Raw genomic sequence first — 26,621 nt, forward strand, 5'->3', positions numbered from 1 at the left:
TTTCCATTTTTTTCATATGAAGAAAATGAAATGCTCTAAAATTATCATGACTTGAGCAGTGAAGCAAGAGCAGAGATAACTTTGTGTCAAACCCTCATATTTGTTTTATTACATGTAGACAATAATTATATAATAAATACAATACACTGCCTGCTTGTAGAACAAATGATTCTAAATCTACTTTCTGTAGCAAAAAATTTTCCATTTAGTCGCCAGGGGCCTGGGAATCATTTTTGAAGCGGGAGTGCTGACTCAAAATAAACAAAACAAAATTGACTAGCAAAAAATAAAATGGTTTTGGCTCCATAATAAACATGATATTGGTCAAATTTCTACATGACCTCATTTCCAGCAGTCCCACTTCCCAGGGCTGTGTTGGTAGCACCCAACATAAAACCCTCACGTGTAAGTTTGTATGGAAAAGTATATATAGGAAATAAGGAATAAAAGGTGGTTGGAGATGGTGAAGAGTTCCAACGAGATACTTCAATAGCTCCCAAGATCGGTCCCATCTCACTGACCTCACCCTGATCCTCATCTTTGAGACTATTGAAAAATGATAATAATAAAAGGCATTTATATAGCGCTATCTAGAAATATTCTATTCCGAGGCACGTTTTTTTTTATTATTATTATCCGGCTTTAGCTCAAGCTGCCTTTCAGTGCTCATGCATTCAAGGAATTAATCCTGCCGGTTACCCATCAACCTCACCTGGATCGAGTGCAGCACAATGTGGATAAATTTCCTGCTGAAGGAAATTACGCCATGGCTGGGATTCAAACCCACGACCCTCTGTTTCAAAGTCAGAAGACTTATCCACTGGGCCACCACGCTCCACAATGAACAATACAATGAACAAGGCAAATTTTCATGATTTAATAATATGTACCTGCAGAGTACCCAGTGTTCCTGGTGAGATTCCCATGTTGGCCAGCGCAGCCACCATCTCCTGGCCAGTCCACATCCTTGAGGCTCTATCAAAGTCATTCTGCCGCAGGGTGGTGGAGAAGTCGTTGATCCATCTCAGGATACTTGAACCCTATTAAGTAGGATATATATATAACACATGGAGGCCCGTATTCTAAAGTCCGGTTTAACTTAGACCATGGTCTAACTCAGTACTAAAATTATGGGAAGCCAAATGTGTCAAAAATTTTATTAAGTTACATGTTTCGTATGTTTACTGTACTCTTTCCTGATTCATCAATGGTGAAGACAATCATCTGTTTATACTTCCTAGACAATTATGAATGATTTGAGAGCCAAATGAGCTGAAGTATGACATCTTTACTGTTAGTGATTTATGTAACAATTGGCTGTCTGTACTCAAACCACAACTATAAACCTGAGTTTACATTAACCCTAAAAAGACTGGGGGGGGGGCTGATTCAGCCCCCCCCTCAACATTTTTCGCAATAAATCCGCCGCGCGAAATTTTTTGACCGCGTCGCTCGCTGACATTTTACTTTCAAGTCTTGCGCAACTTTTGAGACCAAAATTGTGACCCCCGGGTAGGCGGTTCCAAAATTACGCAACATTTCGTAAGTGCATGCAGACCCAAAATTACTCAAAAACGTGAATTTGTGTACAAATCCAATGCAAATAGTGTTCTTAGCCAAAATTCATAAATGTATCATTATTTTTCCTTTTACTGCTTAAAATCAATCAATTTTATCTTTCTTACGGTCAAAATAAATTCCCTGACAATTTCCACTGAAAAAACAATAAAAAACAAAAAGTCAAAAAACAAAGAAATACATAAGAAATTTAGAAAACAATAGAATACATAAGAAAATAAATGTGATTTCGAAATTTTTTAAAAATCAATTTGATCAGATGCCTATCTAGAGTATGTGAAACAAAAATTAGCATTTCAGGGGCATTATTTTATTAATTAGAGCAAACTTTTGATTTTATGCATAAATTAGCATAATTAATGAGACATGAGATTTTTTGCAGAATTTGATGTTATAGTTTTGTAGATAATGCCATGGGTAACGCGTGTGCCAATTTTCGTCGCGATCGCGCGATCGACGGCCGAGATCATAAGGGGGGGCTGAATCAGCCCCCCCCAGTCTTCTTAGGCGTCGAAATAGCCCAGTCTATTTAGGGTTAAACCCGACTTCAGAATACGGGCCGGAGAGTTTGGCCAACATCAACTGGAAACCCAAACTCCATTGAACAGGATAGGGATATCACATACATGTATGGAGACTTGACCCTATGATAGGCTATTGATATCATACATAGACACTTGTAACCTATTGAAAAGGCAATTTATATCATACACGTGTAGAGACATGAACCCTTCTGAATACGATATCAATATCATATATAGAGGTTTAAACCATATATAATAGGACATAAATACCCTATAAAGAGACTTATAGACATGAAAGCTATTGTATATGTTATAGATTTGAACCCAATACAGGGTTCCCACAGAAATTTGTAAACAAAATTCTATGAATTTTCTATGACTTTTCCATGACTAAATTGCTGCTTTCCATGACTTCCAGTGATGTCCCGGGAGTTGTGTAGTATTCGGGATGTCACAAAACTGGGGAAAATGGAAATCATTAACACCAATTATGATAGCAGAGTATGATCACAGAGTATGAGAGTTGCAAGACACGACAAATTGGAAAGCTGCCATAGCCAAGAGATGAACGAAATTCCATGACTTTTCCATGACTTTTCACAAATTTTCCTAATTCCCTGGCTTTCCATGACCACAAATTTTTCCCGGATTTTCCATGACTGTGGGAACCCTGTTTTATAATATGAAATAAATATATCTACGGACTAAGAGTAAGACACCTGACTTCTATTCAATAGGACATGGAAATCATATGTGGAGACTTTAAGACCTATCAAAGGGGAAACTTGAAAGCAATGTCTGAATTTTGCAATCAAGATTCAATCACAGAGGTATACCTGCTTGATATAATCAATAAGAGGAAAGGAAAGCAAGGAACGAAAGTGTTATTAGCTGTATAACAGCAAACTCAGTCTGAACATTTATAAAGAAGCCAACACAATAACATGATGGTTAACCCGACATATCTCAAAGCAGGATCAGTCATTTTTTTTTTTAAAGGACAAGTCCACCCCAACAAAAAGTTGATTTGAATAAATACAACAAGCATTACACTGAAAATTTCATCAAAATCGGATGTAAAATAAGAAAGTTATGACATTTTAAAATTCCGCTAATTTCACATAACAGTTATATGCACTTCCTGGTCGGTATGCAAGTGAGGAGACTGATGTCATCCACTCACGTTTTCTTTTGTATTTTATTATAAGAAATATTCTAATTTTCTCCTTATTGTCAATTGACACGATTAATTCCTCCCTGAACATGTGGAATTAGCATTGTTTAATACTATATGGTTCAGTCAAGTTGGTCCTTATTGTCAAACCTATAAAAATGAAATATTGCATAATTCAAACAATAAAAAAACAAAATAAATAATGATAGACATCATCGACTGACTCACCTAGTTGTGCATATCACTGTTTTGTGAAAAATAAGCGAAACTTTAAAATGTCATAACTTTCTTATTTTACATCCGATTTTGATAAAATTTTCAGCACTAGTATGCTAGGTTGATTTTTCTCTATTTATTCAAGTCAGCATTTTCCTTGGGTGGACTTGACCTTTGATGGTGAAAATGCATGAATTCTTACCACACTGTGAATAACTCTGGTGTGTTCTTCACGAAACTTGAAAGATACTGAAAATGAAAATGATAAGAATGCAGGGTCATGAAGACTAATACTTTTATTCCATTCTTTCACAATATAATGATCTGTTAAGACTGTTATTGACAATTATCCATGATTAGCAATTTGTCCTGTCTAACACATCTTGCTATCACTGCATATATCTTACTATTTGGAACTTCACGGTCCAATAATAAAGTTCATTTTTGCAGTATGCAAATTGTCCCGGTCTTTAAATGACATTCCCTCACACCCAGTGGCGAAACAATGGGAGAAAAAAAGAAAAAAGTAGTGGTGGAAGAAGAAATTATTGTATATTTATATCATATTATGTTCTATATATTATGTTATATTACATTAGATTTTTTGTTCAGAACTTTATGAAACATTATTGCTTAGGGCCTATGTGTTCATCATCACCGGTGTTTGCATTGTCTGTTCAATGAGATATATACCGGTAATCCTGTTGTACTACAAAACATCCCGTTTTCAAGTCAATATACACCAAATATATATCCTTGCACTTCAAGTTATTATTGATTTATAGTGATGAACAAAGCATTACAACATAAGAAAGGTATCATCAAATTTATCTAAAAGGACATACAGTCAGTTTATGACTAAGATTTTTCAGATTAAAAAATATTGAAATCATAGTTCCATTACATGCTGAATTTTCTTATTTTAAAACGTCCAATATCTGAGACATCCAATCCAATTGACCAATAGCTCATTTTAAAAAATATCTCGGATCAGTAACCTTATGTTATTTTATTTTCAAAGAATTTGTACAAATACAATGCAAGAACCTACATAGCTTGTCAAGCTCATCGATGGCATCTTGAAGTTGTTCTGTTGTGACAGTGAGACTGGCAGCTTCCCGAGCAGAATCTTCAATGTTATGCGCTTCATCCAAGATGACCACCTGTCCCTTCAGGTCAATCTCCATCTACAATGGTGGACATGAACATTGAAAGTAATATTCCTGTTCTTGGGAGGGAGGAGAAAAATGCATTGTGAGTTTTCGACGAGGAGGACACTTTAGAAATACGGTCCCAGGTAAATGATTAAACACCAATCCATCTACAGCAAGACCGTTGTTAGAACCTGTAAGACCTGTAAACATGCTTGATCTTTCAGTGGCACTTCAATGATCTCTGGGGTCTTACATGATTCCAAACATATCTTACAATTGACTTTGTGGTCTCCATGGGCTCCAAAAGTTTTCTACTCCATGGTTTGAAATAGTCTTTCAATGAACTTCCAGGATCTTTTTTTAGTCTTTCCACGATCTTTTGACAGTCACTCATCTTTTTTGTGGATAATGAGTGTTTCATGAATGGACTTGTCAAATGTTTTATCTTACAAGTCCTATTTCACACAGCAGTTGCGTGTGTTAACCTCGTGATATTGTTGGAGACAAACTGAATATCTTATTTTTTGTCTTTATCACCCAATGAATAAATTATTCCATCAAGTTCCTATTCTATCTGACAATTGCCATAGTAATAGTTTTTATTTGATAGCCAAATCAAGGAAGTTGTCAGATCTGAGAGCCTGTTGGACAAAAAGTGTGGATGGAATGCTTCCATGATATCTACATTAAATGATACACTTGAATAGAACCATCTTATGAAGACGTAGCCAATGGAGGGATGACTTACCGATTCTCTTATCATAGGATCTATGAGGTAGTTGTATGGACAGAAGATAACCTCAGCTTGATCCTTCAGTGATCTGGATGAAAAGTATGGACATGCCTGGAAAAGAATAGTAACAAAATGGCCAACCATTCAAACATAGCAAAGGTAAAAAAAAAAAGTCAAGTCCAAACCAAAAAAACTTCATTTGAATAAGTAGAAAGTTCAAGCACCTACAGAAATTATTGTTTCATTGAAATTTGAAAAAACATGAAAAATTTGATTTAAGTATGAAATATTTGAATTTCCTTTCTACTAGAGTAAAACCTAGTTTGATTCCTCACGGCAAATGTAGAATCATCAGCATCATAATTTGCAGTGATGTTACAGCAACATTTTCAGTGAAATTCTGGAATTAGAGTGGCTTAGCAGTTTCTGTGTTAACTGTCAGTTAATGATAAACTTTAATGAAACAGAGCCTCAGGTAGAGCTGTGCGATATTTCGATATAATCAAAATTATGCAATATTGAACAAAATATTGAATATTCAATAATGGTTTAATCATTCTGTTGACATATCACAGGAACACAATATGACCAAATATTTTCGATTATGAAAAGTTCACTATTATTGACCAAAAATGCTGCTCTGTATGGCTTTAAACCAACTCAGAACTTGAAAGTTGGTACCCAATGCCGACTTTTCCATGGCAAGAACACCAGAAAGTCTTGTTTTCATTCCTCTTTCCTGCTCTCATGGAATTGTAGCTTATAATTAACATATATATATATTGAATTTTCAGACTCGTTGGTATATCGTGTCATCAGCGATGGTTTTCTGGCGATAATTGACTACATTGAAATCAAATATCCAGGTACCATACCACACAGCTTACCAGTGGATCACACAACTCATTTTCTCAACTGGTTGTACGTCTATCAGACAAAAATATTCTATGATCAATTGTAAAGCTTCGTGTTGAGGGGCCCAAATGTTTACATGGTATGATATGGCTCTTACCTTGACCCGTCTTCCCAGGTTGACTAAATCTTCTATATCCCAAGCCTCTGTGAGTCCATAGTCACGGATCTGCCACTGCTGTTTCATCTTGTGGACGTTAGTGAAATACTTGCATGTCCCTCCCTGCATAGAAAAACAAGTTGAAATTGATCAGAGTAGGGTAAGGTAGGGTTAATAATCACTTGGCCTACATCTCAGACAGTCTAATACCACAGGGGCTACACCAATTTGGCCTACTATCAATCTGGTCTAATTCCTGTTTGGTCTGTACTTAACTTGGTCTCAAACCTACTTACACCATTCTCATTTAGTCTCATTCTTAGATGTCTTCATTAACCTCTTCTCAGGGTTACAAATATTTTCTGGTAAACAAGTTCATGAAGCATTCTCAGGCACTCCAAGCATAACCAACAATCTATTCCTTTAAAAAATTAAGATTCAATAGGTTTTTAACTCAAGATAATGGTTCTTTCCTGTTAAGTTCTTCCTTTGGAATGATCTCCACCGTGAGTGCCTCTAGCACAATGGAAGATTTCAAGTTTGGTGTTGGTGTTGGAAGCACACTTTGGATTGCGTTTCCTAGCTCCAAACCCTATTCTGGGTTAAACAGATGATCCAGTTCACAATATTGACAGCTCAACACCTAGTGAGTGACTTTTTAGGACCATCTTCATTTCACGTTTGGTGTTAACTCCTGTAAGAATTGACCTAACACCAACACCAAGAGGTCAACACTGAACTTGAAATTCACCCAATGTTCATAGCAAAATTCCTGTCTTGCATCAATCCAAGGCAATGCAAGGTGATTGCAAAGTGACTGAGGTGCTCACCTGAAGTGCCTTGCTGCCCTTGAAATTCCCCTAATACAGATAATGGTTTTAAGGCAAAAAAAAAAGCCTTGTTCTCCTAAGGGCTTGCTGCAAGGGCGGGTGAATTGCTTCACAGAGAATTTTCATCCAAATATATTGTCTGGTTAGGCAATGCACCAATCAAAATCAAATGAACATCTAAAAAGGTATATTTTGTATACTAAAGGTGCCCTACTACCAGACCTGCCAACCTCTGGGAATGAAAAACTGTATTCTGTAATAAAAAATTTGTTTTTTTCCCCAAAAAAGTGTATTTCATAATAAAATGCTTGGCGCACTCGCTGATCGCAGCACTCGAGCTGCATGCAAGCTTAAATGCGCACTGCTCTTGCAGATGAAAAAAAAAACATTGAAACATGTGTATATCTCACTCAGGTTTTAACAAAATGATTGAAAAAAAAAACAAGTTACCTGAAATTACATTGATCTAATAACCATATTTGTGTATGTTTTGTGAAATAGAGACATATAGAGATGATTTTTCGCAATAAATTACGATTTTGAAAAAAAAAACACTTAAACTTACAAAAAACATATTTTTATAAGAAAAAACGTACCGCCGTATTTTGGTTGCAAAAACATACTAAATACACCTAAAACATACTGGTTGGCAGGTCTGTACTACTCACTGTTTTGTTATCAAGAAGTTCCTTGCATCCTTCATTCTTGTTCTTACTCTTAGAGACTTCAGGATGGACACATGTATGCTCCCTGCTTCCCAAAATACTCATTCTGTAAACAAACAAAACTTTGATTATTAAGGCTTGGGGCATGTCACAAAGCTAAGCAACATTTTTGTGTACAAAGTAGATGGGAAAAGGGGCATCTAAAAATATAACGTTGTAGATAATAGCATGTATGGTGACTTTCATTTTGTTGCCATAAAGAAAAAAAAATCCTTTGCACTCACAATAATAAACAAAATTTGCAAGGATTAAGGGTTTTACAAAATATTTGGCTTAAAAAACAGCATTTTTCTCTTTTACACGATGGAAAACTGAATAATAATTTAAGGAATAGAGTATTACCTACATTATTTATTCAATCAGTATACAACACAAACAAAAAAGGGGAAAAGTAGACATTGTTGTTTATACCAGGTCCCTTTCCACTCCCTCACCTCTCTTCCTTCACTATCTGTCTTACCTGACTGACTTGTATGCAGTCCGACCAAGCTCTCGTATAATCTGAGCAATCTGCTTGTGAGTTCTTGTACCAAAATAGATCTTAGGTACTCTGAAGTAAAAAAAAAAAGAGAGGAAATATTGGTAATGAATAATTTCAAACATCAAAATTCAGCTTTTTAAAGTATTAAGTTATTGTTGAGCAGTTATCTAGTTATTTGTTATTCAATGCAGTGAACTAAAAGAAAATGACAAAATCTTCCCACTTATTTTAACACTTTCAAAAACATAAACACTTCTGTAAAATATAAAATAATTTGAGTACAAATGAAAATGATAGTGATTGGGACTGTACAAATACAATTTATGTAGTGATCTAGGCAGAAAACAATCAGTTACATAAACTTTCAGAATGCTACTCAAGAGAGCATGTGCATTTTGAAATCTTGTCGTTTGCAGTCCCACTTCTTGCCTTTTGATAAGACCACATTTCTCATAACTAACTCACAAAGCAACATTTGTACTAAACTGGTATTATGAAAATTACACTTAATTTCTGTCCATTGTGAGAAAAAAGGTCAAAAGAAATATTTCTCAGACTTTAACAAAATCTTAAATTCTTTTAAAGTTAAGAACCAACTTTTAATGAAATTATTTAAAGACCTTAACATGGGGCCCATATAGTGACAGAGTGACATTTCTTGCACTCATAAATCAATGCAATCATTTATAAACACTATCCTTAGAATCCATCGTCCAGGACCCTGTTTGAATAAGCTTGTTATCAATGGTGATTTACAAGCTAGTGTTACAAGCTACTCAAATCCTGCAACGGTATCGGCTAACAGCAAATATGACATCTAAACTACAGCATTTCTTATTAGTAATAAATTTCATGAAACAGGGACCTAATTTTGCAACTTACTTTATTGGTTTGGGGGTGTCTCCTTCTTTCTTCATACCTTTCTCCTCCTCCTCCATCATCTTCTGGCATTTAGAGATATGACAGGAACAGGAGCATGGTGACGTGTCATTCTTTGATCCCGATAGTTCATTGGCTCCTGCCTTAGCTACAAGTATAATAATAATAATCATGTCCATTCATATCGCGCAGTTACTATGTGCATATAATCAACTACACTTTGATACTTGGACCATATTATTACCCCAGCTGTAGCTGAGCCGCCATATTAATAGGCGCTAAAGCGTTCAAGGAAAAATCCTACCAGGTACCCGTTCACCTCACCTGGGTTGAGTGCAGCACAATGTGGATAAATTCCTTGCCGAAGGAAATTACGCCATGGCTGTTACAAAACAGGAGGATATAACAGAGACAATAACGAATGGGTTTCAGTCTTGCTTAAATTAAACATGGATGCCTGCACATAATGATATTGACAATAATAGTTACATAATAATTACATTTTATGGCACTTAATACTTGCATTTGTAGGAGATTTCCATGTAATTATTATTACATTGTATATACATTAAAAGCATATTTCCATCAAAGATTGTAATGCTGTAGCACACCTTAATAATAATCTGCTTTTCATATAGTGCTTGATACATCGGAACGTGTCTAAGTACTTTATAGATATATTATTACCCGGTCATCGGATTCACACTTTTATGCAGATTCTAATTGGTGATGTGTCATACACTTTAAATGTTTGAGAATTATGAGTGATTTCGAGTTGGATTCATCTTTTAGTCAAACAAGCTTTAGAATTCCCTTTTTTTATTTTTGTAATAGCTTCATTGTTCATGAAAGAATAAATGATAAGTCTATTATAATTATTATTGATGTTTTATTTGGTAAAATAAATACAAAATGCAATTACATGTGTCAATTGAAAAAAGACATTTCCATAATGCAGCAGTGAGAGTCAGTTCATGGGTACAAGATGAATCTGTATCATTTCATCATATGATTTACAATGATTTCTGATTTACTGAATTAATAGATCAGTTTGATCACAAATTTAATATATTAATCATTAATTCATGTCATCAGTCAGTCTTATATCAATTCATCCATCTGTTGAATCATCAATCAATCCATCAATTTATTCATTCATCCACCCATTCATCTATTGATCATTCATCCATAAAAGCCTGCTACCAAGACTCAAATGGTGTCTGTGTATGTTTTATTCACTCATTTCAAACATTATTTCATCAGCTAACCTTTCCTACCTTTAGGTGTGACTAATTTCATCTCCCAGTGAGCCTTGGTATGAGGATTAGGAGACTGCTCTACAACATCTTCAAAATCATCATCAAAGACTACGCCCTTCTGACGCTTTGTCTTCTTAGCAGTACCCTAGAGGGAAGAAAATAATGACACAATAACGGTTAGGAGGTTGTTCTACAACATCTTCAAAATCATCATCAAAGACCACGCCCTTCTGACGCTTTGTCTTCTTAGCAGTACCCTAGAGGGAAGAAAATAATGACACAATAACAGTTAGGAGGTTGCTCTACATCTCCAAGATCATCATCAAAGACTAAGCCCTTCTGACGCTTTGTCTTCTTAGCAGTACCCTAGAGGGAAGAAAATAATGACACAATAAGGATAAAGAGATTGTTCTACATCTACAAGATCATCATCAGCTTCATCTCCTTCGCTGTACCCTAGAGTTGGTGGAGGGAAAAGGTTGATGACACAATAAAGATAAGGGCCCGTATTCTGATAGCAGGTTTAACTTAAACTCAGGTTTAAAGTTGTGGTTTAAGTATGGAAAGCCAAAAGTATCAAAAAATTTATTAAGTTGTATGTCTCTTACGTTTACTGTGTTCTTTTCTGATTCATTGATGGGGAAGACAATCATCTATTTATACTTCCTAGAGAATTATGAATGATTTGAGAGCCAAATGAGCTGAAATATGATATCTCTACTGTTAGTGATTTATGTAACAATTGGCTGTCCATACTTAAACCACAACTTTAAACCTGAGTTTAAGTTAAACCTGCTATCAGAATATGGGCCAAGGAGATCGCTCTACAACATCTACAAGATCATCATCGAAGACTATGCCCTTCTGATGGTTCATCTTCTTTGCTGTACCCTAGAGTTGGTGGAGGGAAAAGGTTGATGACACAATAAGGATAAGGAGATTGCTCTACAACATCTCCAAGATCATCATCAAAGACTATGCCCTTCTAATGCTTAGCCTTCTTTGCTGTACCCTAGAGTTGGAGGGAAAAGGTTGATGACACAATAAGGATAAGGAGATTGCTCTACATCTTCAAAAGCTGCCTTGCTGACACCTGGGGAGCATTTCATCAACATTTTTGTCTGAAAAGTTGTCAGATCATTATATAAATTTAGATAGATATTATTGACAACAAACTAGGTGAAATACAGTATACCACTCATTCAATTAGGATTTTTTGGGGGGTTCTCTTGATTACTCAATTCATCCCTTGTGAGATCTTGATAGTTGGAAAATAATTATGATTATCTCACTAATCGCCACTTTTTTTGTTGCTAAAATATATATCATGAAACAAACCTCAATCAAATTTATGTTTAGCGTAATTGATTGTAACTTTTAAGAATATCTTGAATGTTCAGTGCATTTTATGACTTTCTTACCATTGGACCAACAGACTTTCGTGAACGTTTCTTAGAGGGTTGAAAGTCAAAGTCATCATCATCATCTTCCTTTTTGTTGGCTCCATCCTTTTTTTCGTCCTCATCTTCAGATATGAGAATGGCACTTTCTTCTTCTTTCCCTACAAAAAGAAATTAAACAAGTATATTAAAAATTTCTCATGAGGTTAAAGCCATGAGATAACCAACCCTCTTGTATGTAATAAGTGTGCAAAGTTTTATTTTGTATGATTAACAATAGGGAGTTGAAGGAAGTTAACACTTGCCAGTTATCCAGAATCTTTAAGTGTTATTCAACCAACTCATGTCCTTGGCAACCCAATTGTGATGGATCGTGAACTTGCTCACCACAAAAGCAATGGTTGGTTTCCTTCCCTTGACCCTAATTTGTCAAATTAGATCTGAAATCAGGTCAGAAAACAAAACTGAAAATATAAGGTAATCTGAAAGGATACAGTCACAAGAGGGGTAATTGGAACCATCATTTATTTAAAAGGGGTAAACAAAAGTGAGTTATATCCTCCTCATTGTCAAACCTCAAATCAATAGACATACCTTTCGATTCAAAAGGAGGCGATATTTTGGAAGGCTTCTCATCATCTTGAATTATCGTACTGGAAGTAGCCGTGGATGTTGAAGGACCAGGGTCAGTAGTCGATGTTGAAGGCTTGTTGCAACTACAGGTACAAGGTTTCCTAAAACTTTTGTCATCATAATCATCATCGATAGGTACTATTATAGCCAAAAAAAGAACAAGAACAAACTTGATCTGAGAATAATAGAAGTAGATCATTAGGATAACACAGATATACTTATTTCCAAACTTCAAACTATCATTTCTTTATTAAAAGGAAATTATAATTTTTTTATTCAATTTTTAATAGGGAATGCCATAAGTTTATTAATATAAATCTATTTGAAAGTCCAATCTCTTTTTTTTCCATTCTTTCTTTCTTCATGAACTGCTAAGGCCATTATAACCATTCATATGTCAGGGCTGCTGCTCAACACTACCACTTGCCCGGGGCAAGTAGAATGTCGCATCTGGCAAGTCAAAAAAGTTAAAGTGGTTAGTGTTCCCTGTATGCGAACAAAAGGCAACAAATCACTTCAGGAAAGTCTTTACAGAATTGCCTAATACTGAATTTTGTAAATCATCACTAACATCTGAGGAAAGAAGTAACAAACCGAATAATGAGAAAGAACCTCAATTCCTGACATTTTGACTTTTGATACAGACATGTATTTGTAAAATCTAGTTGAGTTCTATCAAATTTTCAATGACTTAAATAATATGCCAACAATGTCCTGGGCAGCTTTCCTTTCAATAAGAACTCAAATATGACAAGCCAGTACATTGAGGCAACATAAACAAGAAATATATGAAATATCACATATCCCTTCACTGTCTAATCAATGAATACATGTACTTTATTAGCTTAACAAGATACTATCATACTTACTGTAGTCAGCCTTGTTGTACGCTTCAGCAGCTGCCTTTTTCTGTTTCTCTAAAAAAAAAACAAGCAAAAAATCAAACAAAGTATTCAAGCATGAATCATAAGTCTGTATGACTGTTTTTTTTTGGGGGGGGGTTGTTACTTAACATTTATAGTTGTATGTTATTTCTGACAATCGTAAGCACTGTGATACTTTTTGTGTATAGCGCATATAAATAAGTTATTATTATTATGTTTGTAAAAGACAAAGTTACTCTCAGATGCCGAAATATCTATTTTTTACTAAAACCTATTGCAAAGCATGCGATGGACTGAAATTTCAGGACACAAACATTGAATCTATAGCTTTCTGATATCAAATCACTGATCTGTAAGGTAGTGCTCGTAGAGCCCTTACCAAGAAAAATCAAAATATATTCAATATACAGCTATAGATGATATCAAAGAATTGAATATTTTAACTCTCAGTGAATCACATACAGTTGAAAAAAAAAAGATTCAACAGCCATCGGCTCCTACACTTTCTGTAAGATTGGTATGTTACATGATACTCTACCATCATCTACTACTGACACCTCACAATTCCCCAATTTAAAGAAAATAATAATAGCTGGATTTATAAAGCGCTTTTTGCCAGAGGATACAATCGCTGCTATTATTACCCCAGCTTTAGCTCGAGCTACCATCACCGGTGCTCAGTGCATGCAAGGAATTACTCCTGTATAATTCACATTCACCAAAGCTTAATCCGGACTTTAATGGGATTTCCACTGTCATCAGGGGTTTAAAACAAAAGAAAAACAAACTTTTTACCTCTTTCTCCTGCCTGCCATCCAAGTGATGAGCAGAGAAGCGCAAGACTTTTTCCACTCCCAGTAGGACTCTCAAGGAGGCAGTTCTGATGTCGATCAATACCTTTGATGATCTGAAATGATAATAATATAGGATTTGTATAGCACACATATTCACCTTGCTAGGTGCTCAAGGCGTTCCTATATCATATATTATTTATCACAATTTCGAATTTCTTTTTATGTACAGATAACCTGTGGGGCCTGTTTAATAAAGACTTTCAATTCTGGTAAATTGTCATTACCGTATCTACTAACTACTATGAAAACATGGCTCAATACCTGATCAAAATGTAGAATTCATTGGTAAAACTTTACAATAGTATGGTAGAGTTACCATCGGTCTTTATGACACAGGGCTTTAGTGATGTGATAGAATTGTAGAATTATTGAATGCTGTAAGATTTTGGAATAACCATATAAACAGGACTTAACTCTATTTTATAACATTTATGCTGAAAGTAAAAAAAGAATGCATGGAATCAAGATTGTGGTGTTTATAAACAGGAGGTCCTTCTATAGAGGTGATTACTAGATATGGTTTGACTGTATAGAGATATGTATGTTCTCGACTCACCATGGACATCATAGAAAGCTGGGTAGGATAAGCCTTGCATGGGAAGGCTAGCTTCACACCCAGGATGGTGTATGTTTGTTCCATCATCTTGTAAACTCATCCGTAATCTCACTGTATCCTGGAACATGAGTGGATACTGTGTGAAACCAAATGCATAAAACCAGCACCATTATCAAAAAAAATATACAAGTGGAGAGCACCTGGCAGTATCGTCTAGTCTTCTATGCAGACTCTGAATGGCTCGTGAGGTGGGATCTGCTACTGGTTTGCGAAGCAAACCAGTCTGAAAGGGTAAGCGTAGCGAGCCATTCAGCCCCAGTATGCAGACTCCTTGAATCAGCTGTGATACACAAACTGCAGATGTGGGTCTACAGTTGTAGACTAGTATCATCTGCATTACACAATTCAATAGCAGGAGTGTTGAATTTGTGATTCTGGTATCAAACAATTTTTTCCTATCTCACTTTACTTTTGAATACACAATATGATAATCCAAGGCAAAGAAATCTGGATCTACAGGGCCTGAAAGTAAAATTCAAGATTACCTTTAAAGTTAAGACATTTCAAAAACTTACCTGACTCAGATGATCTGATGTTTACGATACTGAATGGCCCTTGTGAGACATGCATACGTATCGTCAAAGATGCCACAAGTAGAAGAATGAACACAACAGAGATATTTTTAAAATGCCGCGGTTTCACAAATAAGGTGGTCACCCAATTAGCGTTGGTGGGTAGGTAAATATTCATATATAGCATGGGGTTGTGTGTATGGGGGAATGACCGAAAGGATAAGGGTGTGGCTGAGGAGCGGCACAAGCTTCCGGTTAGCGATGCCATTCTGAAGATTAATTTATAGATAAAAATTATTATTTTACAAATGATAAAATATATTACGTGATTATAAATAATTGATATAATAATATCAAATATTTATAATCACGTAATATGTTCTATTATTTGTAAAATAATAAGATCTATAAATTAATCTTTAGAAAGGCATCAATAACCGGAACAAAGTACGTAATACATAAGCGGTTCAAGGGTCGACGCCATTGTATTTGCCATTGTTTACATCGGTATTACATGTAGATTGAGGGGTCTACGCAACATCGGTCTGGTATGACAGGCTACCTTGCCTGCAGGCCTCTGGGCCTTTTTAGGTGTGCCTCGCAAGCCTTTATTTTCAGAACACGTCCTTTCATTTTTTCCTTTTCACCGTAATGATTAGTTAACATGTATTGTATTTTACCACAATGCCTTATGGAACATTTATATATCCTGCGATGAGCTACTTTTCATTGTTACATTTTTATCTTTGAACTGTTTATACTGTATGTATGTTGTTTTTAAAGAGCCTTTTTAATCGGCTTGTGAAATAAAGATGAATTGAATTGAAAGAATCCTTTATTTTTCACTTTTTTCCTGTTTTTTTAAACCTTCCTACGCATTAGGTGGAGGAAGGTGTAGAGTTAAATAAAATCATGACCAATTACGTGATTTTTAATAAAAAAGATGGATTTCCAAGGGGAATCCATCTGTATTTATTTGGTTCTCTTAAGGGTATATGGGCGGGGATTCAAGACTCCATGATGAAGAAGTATATGTCCAATTTTTTTTAAAAAGAAATAAGACATCATCATGGAGTCCTCAAGACTAGGTCTTTCCCACTCCTAGTACCAATGAGGTCCAAACATTAACATGTATGGACCTCATAGGCGACATTACCCAAAAATATGGGTTAGACAATGCTGTTCTGATTTCCAACCCAAGACTTTGGTAAATGTACGCCTTAATACAAATTGGAGTTACGTGATATGACTTTCATTTGTTGGGGAGACATTAAAAGTATTAATTAAGTAGTTCAAATTAAAATATATTATCATTAAACTTACATTTCAGGCCCTTTTTGTTGATTTTCGGTGAGCGTTCCACACAGCTGCGACGAGTGATCAACTCCGAAGTGATACGCGAACTGGTCAGCTGATCGGTCAGGTGATCGGTAGATTATCTTTTTGTCAGACGTTCATAATTTATGTAAAGCGTATCAATCTTCAGTATCTTGATTCCAAAGTATCAGTATTGCAGATAAATGTCATTATTGATTGGAATCAGTGGCGGATCGGGGGGGGGGGGTGGGGGTGGGGGTGAGCATTTCTGCCCGATCCCCCTATTTAGATTTGTAGTAAATATTTTGGAATTAAATACGTTGTTCATACTAGTTATGCGACCCCTCCTTTATGATGATCACAGCATTATTTGTAATGGGGATATTTCGTTCATAATTATTCTTGTCTCTTCTTTCTCCTTTTTAGCCTTTTTTTGCTTGTTAAAACCTTTTTTCCTTTTTTTTTTTGGGGGGGGGCTCGCCAAATTTTACGTGGGTCAAAATTACCTTCATTTTTTTAGTGACAATCTTTTTTTCATTTGTCCAGTTCTACGCGAGACAAAATTACCTTCGATCATTATTATAGTTAAAAACTTTTTTTTATTTTTTATTTATTTATTTTTTTTTTGGGGGGGGAGGTTGCCAAATATCACGCGAACGTTTGTCAGCTTTTACTGTTTTATTCGACTTATAATCAAATATTAAATGGGGCTTACCCTGTTTTTCTTAAAGTCAATTCATAAGAATATTCCTCCTCGGGATTTGAGCTTTCTTTCATGAAATATCAATTTTTTTCATGATTACCAAAAATACTTAAAATTTTTTATCGGTGTATGCCTATAAAGCTTTAGCTCATGCGTTGCGCCTGCCATATTTTAATGCTGATCAACTTTATGCTTTTAATGAATTCCTAAAAACAATAAATTCTCAGATCATCAATTTTGTCGCAATCGAATAATTCGATTGCGTCTCTCTATCAGTTTTGAATATTCATAAAAAATATCAGCTCGTGCTTTTTGCTCATAATATTTTGATTAGTAAATTCTTCTCTTATATAATCGAGTCGGATAGATAGATAGATAACTAGAGAGAGAGAGTTGGGGGGGGGGGTCCCTCAGCTACTTGTCCTCGCTTATTTGTTATTATTTGTTATTATGCTCATGTTGTGAGAGCTTTGTGTTTTCACATTTTTTTCTTTTTCAACCTTTTTATTGTCTCGGAGCTTCCCTCTATTTCTTTACACTATATTATAATGTAGGACCCTGTTTCAATCATTGGCGGCGGAAGCCCCAAATTTTAGGAGGGGACAACCTAACAAATTTTGACAAGCAAAAAAAAAGGCTCTCAACCCAAACATTTTAGGGGGGACGTAGGAAAATAAATTGACAAGCAAAAAAAAAAAAGGTCAACAACAAATTTAGGGGGGAACGTCCCCGCTTCCGCCGCCTATGGTTTCAATTCTTTTTTTGTTCTCATTTCAATGAAAACATCATTATTAAACTGACGTACATGTAGAAGACTTTATTACGAAATTTTGACATTGTTTTGTTTCATTTGTTTGGCTTTCTTTTTTTCTTCTCCTCATCTTCTTTTTCTTACTTTTTCCCTTTCCTTATTTTCTCTTCAGTATTTCATTCAGGTATCCGCCAATTTATACAACACCAAGCATATAGAGGCGGATAATCAGTGAGGGAGCATGACGGTGTGCCGCTCTAAAAAAAAGGAGGAATATTGGAAGAAAAAAAAAAGAAGAAGGGATGGGAAAAAAAAAGAAAAAAAAAAGATGATGATGGCAATGACGATGATGAAAATTATCTTGGTGATGATGATGGTTGTGGTGACGGTTGTGGTGATGATGATGGTGATGCTAATGATAGTGGTGATGATGATGATGACGAGATGTAATTTTGTTATTTTGTCTTTGAAAAAATTAAGTAGTGCAAAGTTGAATTCATTTAAAGTTTATTATGAAAATAGCAGAAAAAAATTGGTATGCGTTCGAGGAAAATCCATCCCCCACCAATCTTTTTCAAAGGTAAGATTTTTTTTTTGCCCGGGGGGGGGGCCACTTCCATTCACGAGTGGATACCATGCGCGACCATGGGGTCTCGAAAAGCACCCTAAACACGTAATTTCCATATTCTGAAAATGCACCCCTTAACAAGTATTGGCGTGTGAAACCCTACCCTTAACAAGTATTGGAAACAAAACGATACTCTTGGCAAATATTCCCTGAAATGAACCCCTAAACAAGTACAGGAATGTTTTATTGTTACGGGTCCTTCGGTCGTCGGCTTTACCTTATTTGGTTTAGTACGACCCCATCTTCTACACCTCGCGCAAATCGGACTCTAAACACGAAGTGTTGGAGCAAAAAGGACATCCTTTATAAAACATTTTGATTTTGTTTTATCATCCCCGCAAATTAGACCCTAAACACGACGGTTTTCCTAGCGAATTAATAGATACCTTTTTTTCGTTATTTTTGTGTTTTTGACACCCTTATCACGTTACGTAGGTAACGTGCCCTATCGTGAAAAGGACATCCTTTTTACGTTTTTTTTTGGTCGCGCATGGTATCCACTCGTCAATGTAAGTGCCCCCCCGGCCCCCCGGGTTTTTTTGTGACGGCGTAGGCCTTTGCAAGCAGCTATTATTATGGTAAAAAAGTAAATGAAATGTCAAGAAATACATGATAATGATTTTTATGGTACATTTTAGTAGGCCTATATCAATTCATACTTGTTAACAAAAAGAAAAAAGTGGGTCGTTACGGACCATTAAAAATGGGAAATTTGGGCATTTTATATTTAGGATAGAGCAACTGCTCGTTATAGACGTCACAATAAATCAAGCATTCTAAATTCTATCAACTCCATTTTTTGTCAAATAACACCTTCATCGATATTTTGAAATGATTTTTCTCATATTTTCATCATCTTTTTATCAGGGTGAAATTCCCCTTTAATTTACAAAACAGATTCGCAAACAATATCAAGAGTAGTGGGAGGCAAGGGTGGAAATCTAAGGTAGGGGACCAGGGGCTGGAAAACAGGCAAAAAAAAACAAAAACAAACTAACAAAAAAAAAAAAGGAAGGTTTATCACCCCCAAAAGAAGGTTGTCTCGTCCAAAATACATGTTTTACTTCGATTTAAATGATGTAGGCCTATTTCTTTCCATCATATATAAAAGAACAAAAATAGTAGGGGGACATTTGATAATGTGCCCCTACTATTTTGGGTTAGGGGGAAGTGTCCCCCTGGGATTTGCGCCCATGTGGGTGGGGGGTGCTGCACCTCCTTTCGGAATCATTATGGAACAGTGTGAATAGTCGCTGTGATTTCGATCTCATACCTATAAAAAAATAGAACAAAAGAACGCCTTGACCACAGGCCAAAATGCCTAACAATTTTTCCGCGGCATTAACAACTCTCGTAAGGGGCGCTCCATTTATAAATAGAGTTGCATGTGTAGCTGTCTATGGCAACAGAATCCATCGCAGAATTGAAGCCAGAAGCGTGGGAATTTGGCAGAAAATTCAAGAAAAGAACCGGTGAGTACCGATTTAAGAGTAGTTATATATTCATTAACATTTATTGAATAATAAGAATAAAGATTTTTTACGGAAAGAAAGCTTAGTTCTAAGCTAGGGCTGCCCAAATGCGCGTGAGTGGAGTCTCAGTTTCTTAACACAGGTAAGTATTGCGGTGTCGCCTAGAGTGGGTCTTTCCAAGGACCGTCTTTAGTGTCGCTCATCTTTTATGATGCTCTATAAGCGGGGTGTTCCTGAAATTTATGATAAAAAAATAAGTCGTTAGCTTGCTTTTAAAATAAATTTCATAGAATTTCATGATATCACATCATTTTATAAACAAATATTTTATTTTAGACATCATGACATACATAAGAAATGGGCGACACGAAAGACGGTCCTTGCAATTTTCGTGCAATCGAATCGGCCCTGTGGCCTGGGTGACTTATTTCATGATAATGCCAGCCAAGCAAGATATGACTTGTCCAGCTGAAGAACTAGTCTACTAGAACTCAACTCGCAGACTCGTGACGCCGGATCGACCATCCGCCACCTCTGCTGGCTCTAAAACTTGTTAGCTCTTCGCTTCCGCCTTGCTTGCCCGCAGGCTGGGACTCCATTGGGAGGGTTGACCGCGACCGTCCGTCAACCCGCGCCCGATGGCGGCGATACACAGCTAGATCTTCGCCTTCGGAGTTCGGACTCTCTCGTTGTTTTATCGCTTAGTCTAACTGCATCTAGATCTATTCACTTTCAAGATGTCTATAATCGTAGCATTACATTAATACAAAGAGAATGGTCGATATTAATATTCGAATTGCAAGTACCGGTACATTTCAATTTATTTACTTACCGAAATTTGTCAGTCATCTCGTTTATAATACCGTACCCTCAATATTATTAAATCAAATGGCGCGCCCACTGATCTCTATAAAAAAAAAAGATTTTTTATAGAGATCAGTGGGCGCGCCGCGAAAATCAAAGAATGAGACAAATTTGAAAAGAAATAAAGCGAGAAAACGCTAACCGGTTAGGGAATTGCTGATCTTCCGAAGATCCATCAAAACCTTGGAGTTGAATACATCGTGCACCCTTTTAATTCTTTCTCATTTGTGCTGTAATAAATATCTAGACATGTGAACTATAGAAAAATGGCCTATAAGTGGTTCCAAATTCATCCTCTTAATTGGCTCACTTCCAACGGGGCTCATTTGTTATCTTTTATAATTTTATAGTTGCCTATTTTGGGGGAGTTATGACCGGCTGCAACTTTGTGCATTTACACAAGGGGTAGTGGCAACTTTATACATAGCCAGGACATAAAGGGGGCCTATTAACCTTATTCATGATGTATTAGGAATTTTTACATAATGTGATTTTCACCCAGAGAATTAACAAGTTAATTAACAACGTGACGAGGGGCAAATTTCCAGCTTTATGTCTCTACATACAAGTAAATTCAAGTAAATAAGTTTTGACAGCGTTATCTGTCTTTCCAATTCAATTTGGAATCATCATAATTTGGTAAAGACAGAAAAGCAAACAAGCATAATGCTGATCTTTTTTTTTGCAGCTTCGCACTTCAATTTCATTTTTACTATTGTTTGATAATAATTCATTTTATTTTGTATTTTGTCTATTCAGTGGCGTAACTATACGGGGGGCATGAGGGGCACGTGCCCCCCCCCCCCTCCATCGGCTAGCCAAAAAAAAAAGATGGGGGGAAAGGAGAAAAAGAGGGAGAAAAAAGAGGCGTAGTCGAGAAAGAAGAAACTAGTGTATATTCTATTATATTATGTATCGCACTTCGAGTTATTGTTTTATGTAGTAACATGCTTCTCTTTCATGATTTTTTAAAGAGATTGCCTCATTTTGAAGTCTGAATATAAAATATTCCCAGTTAGTGCTTACATTCGAATTAGTGAATTGGTGAAATATGTCTGCTCTTCGTGAATTCCTGAAAATAGTCCTTAAAATTTTCCCTTTACTGGTATGAATACTCTATCTGAAATTTTCAGCTCGCGCTTTGCGCTCGCAGTGTTTAATTAGTGAGATACATATCATATTCATGATTACAATGAGTACAAACAGTGCTTTATGTGTTTAGATGTAATTCTTACAAAATCAGCAAGCGCTTGACGCACGCATTAGATGACTGGTGAGATATGTATGCTCTTCATTAATTCCTAAAAACTAGTCCTGTTTGGGGTTAATACAAAAATTTCAACTCGCGCTTCGCGCTCGCATTGTTTGTTTAGTGAGACAGGTATGTATCATGATTGCAAAAAACTGCTTATCTCCCTTTTTTAGGTCTGAATGTCAAAAATTTTCAGCTCGCGCTTCGCGCTCGCATTATTTAATTAGTGAGATACATATCTATTTAATGACACCGTCCTTAAAATGCTTCTCAGTATACGATGTCACTCACTATTTCTTATGTTTTTGATGGATTAATTTTTCCATTTTGATCCACTTTTTACATGACCCTCTTCATTGAACCCCTTTGAACCACTAATGTTTAGAACAATGGCCAGTAATCTAAAGACCTGTTTTACATGACAATATTTATTAGGAAAACATTAAAATATCTCATATGATAAAAATACAAAATAAATTGTGAGTGGGTGATGTCATTGGATCCCTTATATGCATACCGACCAGGATGTGCAAATTAAGCGAAACTTTAAAATATCATAACTTTATTATTTATATCTGATATTGATGGAAATTTCACCGTTATATTTTTTTTATTTCTCTTTCTTTATCCAAATCATTTATTTTTATTCTCGGGATTTTATCAAGGTAACCTTCCTCCTTTATAAAGGGTTTGAATGTTTCGATCAAGTCGCCCTAAACTTTTTTAAATGCCACGTGTGTTGGGATTTTTGTTTCGTTTTCGTCTTCTGTGCACTCAGTACTAGTAGGCAGGGGCGGATTCAGCCTTCGCCAATATGGGGGGGGGGCAGAATTTTTTCATCAATATTTATTTTCGCCGATCAGCTGCTCGAAGATGATTATTTGGTTTCTTTGAAGGGGTAGTTCTAATAGTCACTTCTTAGCTTTATTCTTATCATGGACCTATAGGTCCATGTTCTTATAAATAAATATAAGTATATCATAATCCTTATTTATATAATGCGTGCGCGAAGCGCGAGCTAATTTTTTTTTTAATCTTATGTATTTTTTCCTAAAATGTTAATATTCTGGGCAATGTTTGTTATCCTTAAAAAGATGTGTATGCAACTAAATAATTACTACGAACGCGAAGCGCAAACAGAAATGAACTGCTGGAAAAGATATCTGTTAAAGACTGCATGCAGTTAGCCATGAAGATATGTTAAAAATCAAATAATGCGAGCGCGAGCTGAAATTTTTTGACATTTATACCCGAAGAATGGAAATTCTTAACAGAATAGGTATATAACCAAACAATTGATGCGAGCGCGAAGCACGAGCAAAAATTTCGAGATTTAGACCTACTGAACGAGACACTATTCATGTTTTGTAAATCATGAAAAAGGATGAGTGATTTAGGATTTTCCTTACATTAATAATGCAAGCGCAAAGCGCGAGCAGAATTTTTTTATATACGTTTTGAACTGATCGAAAATATACCTGTTAAAGACTGTGTGCACTTAGCCATGAAGAGGTTACATAAGTATTTCAATAAATAAATAATGTGAGCGCGAAGCGCAAGCTGAACATTTTTGACATTTCTACATTAAGAATTTTAAGCACTTTTTTGTCATCTAGAAAAGGATAGCTACTTAGGCCTAACTAAACAATTGATGCGAGCGCGAAGTGCGAGCGGAAAATGTTAATATTCAGACCATAAAACTGACATTTGTACAGAGCACTTAAAAAAAATCAATTTGTAAATCACACAAAAATAATGAAAGTTCGATTTCCGAGGTTAAATATGTTTGTATATTGACTTCCAAACTTGATATTTAAACTCCATAAGATATGAAAATCACAAGCAATGCGAGCGCGAAGCGGGAGCGAAATTTTTTTTATAGTGACATGAAATATTCTTATTTTCCAGGTCTTCCCCTCATTTTATTTTATTCACTCGTTTTCCTCCTCTTCTTTCGAAATTGCTGTTATTGTACCTCCCAGGAATTTATATCAGCTTTTGAACCAATGACAACGTCAATAATCTCAGTCTTGTACATTTTAATTCAAGAAGTATTAACTGAAATTTTGACTCTGTAGAAACTTCTTTAAATTCCCTAAACACATTTTCATTTTCAATTATTGGTGTTTCTGAAACTTGGCTAAGTTCACATTCCCCAAACATAATACAATATTATATTATACAATAAGCCGGCGAAAATAACATGTAATATCTACTGATACTTAGGAAACAAATCACTAAAACTACACAGCAAAAACTGTGGTGTTAACCGGTGTATAAAGAGGACCACACCATTTATTTTACACCGGTGTTAAATTGGTGGTGTTAGTTTTACACCTTTAGGTGTTATTACAACACCTTTTGTTGTTACATTTACACTCTTTGGTGTTATGTTTAATCTCTAGGGTGTAATTTTCACACCTCAGGGTGTGGTCCTCTATTAACACTAATTGGTGTCAGTTTTAACACAGCAGTTTTTACAGTGTACCAAAAGATTGTACCATTTTCTCCAGAAAGTCGCGGTAGAAATCACAGAATATTACATAATCTAGATAAATGCCACAACTGAGTACAACTGAGTCGATATCTCTATTATTAGTACGACTCTTTTACAGGAGAGGTTAGATTCACTTGAAAATTAAATCATTGATAAGAACAATATTTAACTGTCGCTCTTTCTTTATGGAAATGCTACAGAGCTAGATTTTCAAAGGTAATGTGAAACAATGCACCTTGTAATATCATTCTCCACAAAAGCATGTATCAAACCAGATAAACACTGTTTTAAATAAATCGTTTTCCGAAGTGAATAAGACATCCTTTTGCAGATGAGCTCTATTATATTATATACTTTAAGCATGTAAAGATTGCGTAACTTTAAGGACAAGTCCATCCCAACAAAAACCTGATTTGAATAAAAAGAGAAAAATTCAACAAACATATTACTGAAAATTTCAACAAAATCGGATGTAAAATAAGAAAGTTATGGCACTTCATTTCACAAAACAGTTGTATGCACATCTCGGTCGGTATGCAAAATTAATGAGGAATTGATGACATCACTCAATCACTATTTCTTTTGTATTTTATTATATGAAATACGAAATATTTTTATTTTCTCGTCATTGACATGTGAAATGAAGTTTCATTCCTCCCTGAACACATGGAATTCCATTATTTTAACATTTTGTGCTTCAGGCAAGGAGGTTCTAATCGTCAAATTCGTGAAAGTTGAAATATTGTATAATTCAAACAATAAAAAACAAAAGAAATAGTGAGTGAGCGACATCATCGACTTTCTCATTGGATGTAACTAGCTCGTTCATATAACTATATATTTTGTTAAAAATAAGCGAAATTTTGAAATGTCATAACTTTCTTATTTTACATCCGATATTGATGAAATTTTCAGCATTGTCTGATTTTTCTTTATTGATTCAAATCAACATTTTTCTGAGGTGGACTTGACCTTTAATTGGTTGACTGTGTTCGCCGGCTCGATATACGTTCTTGTGTTCGCAAGCTCAAGCAAATTCCTATTCATTTAGTCTCACTATTTTTATTATAGTGGAAAGTCTTTACCACCTTTAAATGTATATCACTTACAGTTTACTAGAGTGTCTTCGTTATTACATATATTTTTTTCTATGTTTGGCAGTTTGACGTTTCGTTCAATAATTGCCACAGAATGTTAGGTAATTCAGATGTTCTTCCTAAGCTCTTTTATATTTTTATATTTCTTTTTTTTTCTTAAATCATTTAAGGCATCTGACAGATGGACTAATATTAATCCAAAATCCTTTTACCTTTTTTCACATGGATCATCTATGACAGCTTTGAACATGTTGAATATGATATACAGTTATAAGTGTAATTCAAAAATTAAAAGATTGGATCTTAATGAGTTTTGGATTGGAAACAGATCCATTGTTCGGTTGGCCAATGTTTGCGGCCCTCCAGTTCTGGATTTGTTCTGAGCCTTAAAATCTTAGGTATACTTGATATATTTAATTCATCCATCATTATTTTGTATCATGCTCAATTTATTTTGTTAAATGTTTAAGCATAAAAAGAACATTATTGATGTACTACTTTCATAAAATTTATGATACTTATTTTGCGGAGATACCATTTAGACACCCGAAGTCCCACACACAAAATACAAAACAT

At 35.4% G+C, this 26,621-nt stretch overlaps 1 protein-coding gene across 1 annotated transcript in view; it reads right to left on the reverse strand.

Moving 5' to 3' along the window:
- The window catches only part of LOC121408459 (Fanconi anemia group J protein homolog), a 50,383-nt gene extending 29,188 nt beyond the window's left edge, over positions 1 to 21,195 (reverse strand). The window contains exons 1-15 of the mRNA XM_041599936.1: positions 21,168 to 21,195; positions 14,893 to 15,028; positions 14,278 to 14,389; positions 13,468 to 13,515; positions 12,560 to 12,736; positions 11,987 to 12,126; positions 10,584 to 10,710; positions 9,310 to 9,454; positions 8,407 to 8,496; positions 7,890 to 7,992; positions 6,392 to 6,514; positions 5,395 to 5,490; positions 4,544 to 4,679; positions 3,695 to 3,741; positions 891 to 1,040 (exon numbers count right to left, since the gene is read on the reverse strand). Of these exons, the coding sequence (XP_041455870.1) occupies positions 891 to 1,040; positions 3,695 to 3,741; positions 4,544 to 4,679; positions 5,395 to 5,490; positions 6,392 to 6,514; positions 7,890 to 7,992; positions 8,407 to 8,496; positions 9,310 to 9,454; positions 10,584 to 10,710; positions 11,987 to 12,126; positions 12,560 to 12,736; positions 13,468 to 13,515; positions 14,278 to 14,389; positions 14,893 to 14,979 (1,581 nt within the window). The 5' untranslated portion in view covers positions 14,980 to 15,028; positions 21,168 to 21,195. The remainder of the gene's footprint in view (positions 1 to 890; positions 1,041 to 3,694; positions 3,742 to 4,543; positions 4,680 to 5,394; positions 5,491 to 6,391; positions 6,515 to 7,889; positions 7,993 to 8,406; positions 8,497 to 9,309; positions 9,455 to 10,583; positions 10,711 to 11,986; positions 12,127 to 12,559; positions 12,737 to 13,467; positions 13,516 to 14,277; positions 14,390 to 14,892; positions 15,029 to 21,167) is intronic.
- Positions 21,196 to 26,621: the final 5,426 nt, after the last annotated feature.

Source organism: Lytechinus variegatus, chromosome 2 (assembly GCF_018143015.1).
Source record: "Lytechinus variegatus isolate NC3 chromosome 2, Lvar_3.0, whole genome shotgun sequence".
Taxonomy (NCBI): Eukaryota; Metazoa; Echinodermata; class Echinoidea; order Temnopleuroida; family Toxopneustidae; genus Lytechinus; species Lytechinus variegatus.